This window comes from Cebus imitator, unplaced genomic scaffold (assembly GCF_001604975.1).
Source record: "Cebus imitator isolate Cc_AM_T3 unplaced genomic scaffold, Cebus_imitator-1.0 Scaffold18, whole genome shotgun sequence".
Taxonomy (NCBI): Eukaryota; Metazoa; Chordata; class Mammalia; order Primates; family Cebidae; genus Cebus; species Cebus imitator.
Window position 1 is genome coordinate 5,177,339 of NW_016107333.1, and position 5,503 is coordinate 5,182,841.

The following is a 5,503-nucleotide window of genomic DNA, read 5'->3' on the forward strand; positions in this document are numbered from 1 at the left end:
GAGATGGGTCCGTGAAAAATGTTTTCTTTCATAGGATGGGCCAGGCATGGTGGCTTACGCCTGTAATCCCTGCACTTTGGGAGCTGAGGTGGGAGGTGGGAGTATCACTTGAGGCCAGGAGTACAAGACCAGCCTGGCCAACATATTGAAACCCCACCTCTACTTAAAATACAAAAATTAGGCTGGGCATGGTAGCTTACACCTGTAATCCCAGCGCTTTGGGAGGCTGAGGCAGGTGGATCACTTGAGGTCAGTAGCTTGAAACCAGCCTGGCCAACAGAACGAAACCCTGTGTCTACTAAAAATACAAAAATTAGCCTGGCTCGGTGGTGGGTGCCTGTAATCCCAGCTCCTCGGGAAGCTGAGGCAGGAAAATCGCTTGAACCCAGGAGGCAGAGGTTGCAGTGAGCTGAGATCGCACCACTGCACTCCATCCTGGGTGACAGAGCAACATTCTGTCTCAAAAAAATAAAAAATAAATAAATAAAATAGAAGGAGTTAGTATATTTCTCAGATTTGAGAAAGTGTCCCTGACAAAAAGTAATTCTAACAGAGTGTGACAAGTGGTTTGACAGAACAGGATGAGGTGCCCTGGGAATACAAGCAGCAGCCCCAAACCTAGGCTGCAAGTATCAGTTTGGACTCTATTCTGAGCGCAGGAGAGTACGCAAGTGCCTGACCCTATCAGATTTGGGATTTTGTGTTCAAAAGAATGGATTAAATGAACAAGGCTGAAGGCTGAAGGCAAGGAGACCCGCAAAAAGGCTGTCTAGACACTCCTTGAGGGTAAGAATGTGTCTGGTTCCTCTCTGGGATCCCAACTCTGCCCAGCTCCATGCTGAGGAGGTATACTGTGAAATGCCATGCACTCCTGGGCAACCAGGAGGGCCAGCCCAAAACTTTGTACCTTAGGCAGAAAGATGAATCTGAAAACAGTAGAAACACGTACTGTGTGCCAAACACTGACCAGTAGCCTTTTTTTTTTTTGGAGACAGAGTTTCACTCTTGTTGCCCAGGAGTGCAATGGTTCGATCTCAGCTCACAACTTCCAACTCCCAAGTTCAAGCGATTCTCCTGCCTCAGCCTCCTAAATAGCTGGGACTATAAGCATGCGCCACCACGCTGGGCTAATTTGTATTTTTAGTAGACACGGGGTTTCTGCACGTTGGTCAGGCTGGTCTCAAACTCCCAACCTCAGACGGTCCATCCACCTCAGCCTCCCAAAGTGCTGGGATTATAGGTGTGAGCCACCTAACCTGGCCTTTTTTTGAGACGAAGTCTCTCTCTGCCGCCCAGGCTGGAGAGCCACGGTGCCATCTCAGCTTACTGCAACCTCTGCCTCCCAGGTTTAAGCAATGCTATGCCTCAGCCTCCCAAGTAGCTGGGATTACAGGTACTCGCCACCACATCTGGCTGATTTTTGTATGCTTAGTAGGGACGGAGTTTCACCATCTTGGCCAGGCTGGTCTTGAACTCCTGACCTAGCGATCCACCTGCTTAGGCCTCCCAAAGCGCTGGGATTATAGGCGTGAGCCACTGGGCCAGACCTTTTCTTCTGAGACAAAGTCTCATTCCGTCGCTCATGCTGGAGTGCAGTGGTTCAATCACAGCTCACTGCAGCCTCCACCTCCAGGGATCAAGAGATCCTCCCACTTTAGCCCCCCAAGTAGCTGAGACTACAGGTATGTACCACCATGCCCGGCTAATTTTTTGTTTTTTATAGATGGGGTCTCCCTACGTTGCCCAGGCTGGTCTCAAATTCCTGGGTGCATGTGATCCTCCTGCCTAGGTCTCCCAAAGTGCTGAGATTACAGGCGTGAGCCACTGTGCAGGGTCCCAGTGAGCCTTGAATTCTTCTCGTCCCTTCCTCCCTACACTCTTAAAAATGCTACACTCACCTCCCTTTTTTTTTCAGATGAGGGAATAATGAAGCTCAGAGAGAAGGCAGTGACTTGGCCAAAGTCCAGGCTTCCTCTTGTGGAGAAGATGGAATCTGAGTCAGGATCTGTAACTTTAGAGCCTTTCTCATACAGATACTCGGATTAACCACTGCCCAGAGAGTATAAAGTCAGGTGACAGGAGTTCTGAGGGCTGAAATACTTACCATGTCTCTACATGGAGGAAAGAGAGGAGCTGGGAAGAAGTGGGAGGTTCAGAGTGGGATAAGGGAAGGGGGGGGAGACAGCACCAAAGGAGTAACAGGCTATGAAAGGACAGAGGGGTAAAGAGAAACAGGAGGGCTTGGGGGAGAGGTTTGGTAGGCTCCGGAAGGGAGCAGTGGGGGCCAGCAGGGCAGGGCTGGGCTTCTGGTGTTAGGCTAAGAGCCTACAATGTGTTTCCAAGAAGGGGAGAGGCAAACTGGAGGCAAAGCAATCGTGGTCCAGGGTCCCTGCCTCAGTACCAGGAAAGGAGAACAAAGACACCTGCGGGTCAGCAACAGGTGCAATTCAAAGGGGACAATACTTTGCACTCTGACAAAAAGGGGATAAGGCTATCTTTTGAGTGTGTTCATGTGTATAGCTTCCAAAGCACTTTCATATCCGGTTCTGAATCTATTCCTTACAACAGTTCCACCAGGCAGGGGAGGATTCTGTGCCCCCTGCCCCTTTACAGATGAGGAAATCAAGACGTGAAGCAGAACTGGGTTATAAACGCACAACCTCCGACTCTGCTCTTTCTTGGACTGTGATTCTGCCTCATCTCTTAACCACACTGCAAATCACAGTTGCCCTTTGCAACCAAGTCGCCGTCCAATACTGCTTTGGGGCTGGGGACCAAATCTTAGACTCACGATGCCTTCTCATCTTCCCTTGGGCTCCAAAGTTAATGATGACACCTAGACTTTGACATTTAATTCCTTGCCTCTTCAGAACTCTCCAAAGTCTGAAATTGACCTCAGTGACCCTATTTCATTCTCTTCTTTTAAGACACGGAGAATGGATATTCTCCCCAACCCAAGAAGAAACTGAAGCCCAGACAACGGAAGTGACTGGCCCAAGACTTAGTGAGTCAGTGACACGGCTGGGACAGGACTAGAACCCAGGTCCTTCTGTCACCCCTTCATCCAGATCCCCTCCTTACCTGCAGCACTGACAAGTTGGTCTGTCCAGAAAGGCTCAGCTTCTCCTGCTCTGAGGGATAGGCGTTGTAGCGGTGCAAGTACAGCCAGTCTCGGAGGATCTTCACTGACTCCTTGGGCAGGTTTCCCCTGCGCTTCCTTTTGCCCGACAGGGAGAGGAGGCCTTCGTCCTCACCTAGATCACTGTCTGACATGGTGTCTAGGGGCTAGGCTGGACCTTGGGTAAGCCTGGGACAAGTGACACGGGATGGGAACATCATTAGCATGCAGTGCCTTTCCTAGTCTCCAAATACGCTCAGCATTACTCGAGCCTGGGACACCAGAAATGGGGTAGGTGCAGTTCAGAGTCTCAGGCCATACCACATCCAGAGCAAGCTAGAAGGAATGGGTTCAAAGTTCCTCCACTTCGTGGAACAGGTAAGTGACTACCAAATGGCAGTTCATTCACAAGCAGGACTTGGACTGGAAATCATCACAGCTTTCACTGAGGTCTACTGTTTTCCATGTTTGGTACTGAAAATTTTTTCTTTCTTTCTTTTTTTTTTTTTAAGACGGGGTTTCACCATGTTGGTCACGTTATTCTTCAACTCCCGACCTCAGGAGGTCCGCCCACCTTGGCCTCCAAAGTGCTTGGATTACAGGCGTGAGCCACCACACCCGGCCTAAGCATTTTTTCTTTCTTTCTTTTTTTTTTTTTTGAGACGGAGTCTCGAACTGTTGCCCAGGCTAGAGTGCAATGGTGCCATCTCGGTTCACCACAACCTCTGCCTCCCAGGTTGAAGTGATTCTCCTGCCTCAGCCTCCCAAGTAGGTGGGATTACAGGCACCCACCACCATGCCTGGCTAATTTTTTGTATTTTTAGTAGACACGGGGTTTCATTATGTTGGCCAGGCTGGTCTCAAATTCCTGACCTCATAATCCACTCACCTTGGCCTCCCAAAGTGCTGGGATTACAGGTGTAAGCCACCATGCCTTTTTTTTTTTTTTTGGAGACAGTGCAGTGGTGCTATCTCGACTCACTTCAACCTCTGCCTCCTGGGTTCAAGTGATTCTATTGCCTCAGCCACCTGAGTAGCTGGGATTACAGGCGCCTGCCACCACACCCAGCTAATTTTTGTATATTTTTGTAGAGACGGGGTTTCACCTGACCATGGCCAGGATGGTCTCGAACTCCTGGCCTCAAGTGATCTGTTGGCCTCAGCCATCCAAAGTGATGGGATTACAGGTGTTGAACTACTGTGCCCAGCCTGTACTGAGCATTTTACATGTTATCTCATTTAATCATTATAAGTCCTCAATAAGGGAGAAGCTATTATTATCATCATTTCATAGATGAGGTAACAGAAAGAGATTAAGAAAGCTGCCCAAGGCCAGCACAGTGGCTCACAAAAAAAAAAAACAAAAATCAGCCAGGTGTTGAGGTGCGTACCTGTAGGCCCACCTACTTGTGGACTGAGGCAGAACTGCTTGAGCCTAGGAGGTCAAGGCTGCAGTGAATTGTGTTTGTGCCACTCCACTCCAGCCTGGGTGACAAAGTGAAACTCTGTTTCAAAAAAAGAAAGCTGGGCATGGTGGCATGCAGCTGTAATCCCAGCTATTCAGGAGGCTGAGGCAGGAGAATTCCTTGAACCCAGGAGATGGAGGTTGCATTGAGCCAAGACTGTGCCACTGCACTCCAGCCTGGGCAACAAGAGCCAAACTCCATCTTAAAAAAAAATAAATCTTTACACATGCTACAACATAGTCCTTGAAAGCATTATGCTAAGGGAAAAATGCCAGTCATAAGAGACTACATGTTATATGATTCCACGGATCATGAACTCTATAGGGGCAGGGTAGATTAGCTAACTAACAGCTCCGCAGTTAGGGCTGTGGAGATAGAAGGATGAGTGGTAGCTAAAGTGTATGGAGTTTCTTTCTGAAGGGGCAAAAACATCCTGGGCCAGGTGTGGTGGCTCATGCCTGCAATCTAAATGCTTTGGGAGGTTAAGGCAGGAAGATCCCTTGAGGCCAGGAGTTCAAGACCAGTCTGGGCAACATACTAAGCCCCTTTCTCGCTGGGCATGGTGGCTTACGCCTGTAATCCCAGTACTTTGGGAGGCCGAGGAGGGTGGATCATCTGAGGTCGGGAGTTCGAGACCAGCCTGACCAACATGGAGAAACCCTGCCTCTTTAAAAACATAAGAAGGCCGGGCGCGGTGGCTCACGCTTGTAATCCCAGCACTTTGGGAGGCCGAGGTGGGTGGATCACGAGGTCAAGAGATCGAGACCATCCTGGTCAACATGGTGAAACCCCGTCTCCACTAAAACTACAAAAAATTAGCTGGGCATGGTGGTGCGTGCCTGTAATCCCAGCTACTCAGGAGGCTGAGGCAGGAGAATTGCCTGAACCCAGGAGGCGGAGGTTGCGGTGAGCCGAGATC

At 49.6% G+C, this 5,503-nt stretch overlaps 1 protein-coding gene across 4 annotated transcripts in view; it reads right to left on the reverse strand.

Moving 5' to 3' along the window:
* The window catches only part of TGIF2 (TGFB induced factor homeobox 2), a 20,115-nt gene that overhangs the window by 10,710 nt on the left and 3,902 nt on the right, over window positions 1–5,503 (reverse strand). For all 4 annotated transcript variants that reach the window (XM_037732769.1, XM_017512716.2, XM_017512712.2 and 1 more), the window contains exon 2: window positions 3,082–3,307. In XM_037732769.1, the coding sequence (XP_037588697.1) occupies window positions 3,082–3,273 (192 nt within the window). In that variant the 5' untranslated portion in view covers window positions 3,274–3,307. The remainder of the gene's footprint in view (window positions 1–3,081; window positions 3,308–5,503) is intronic.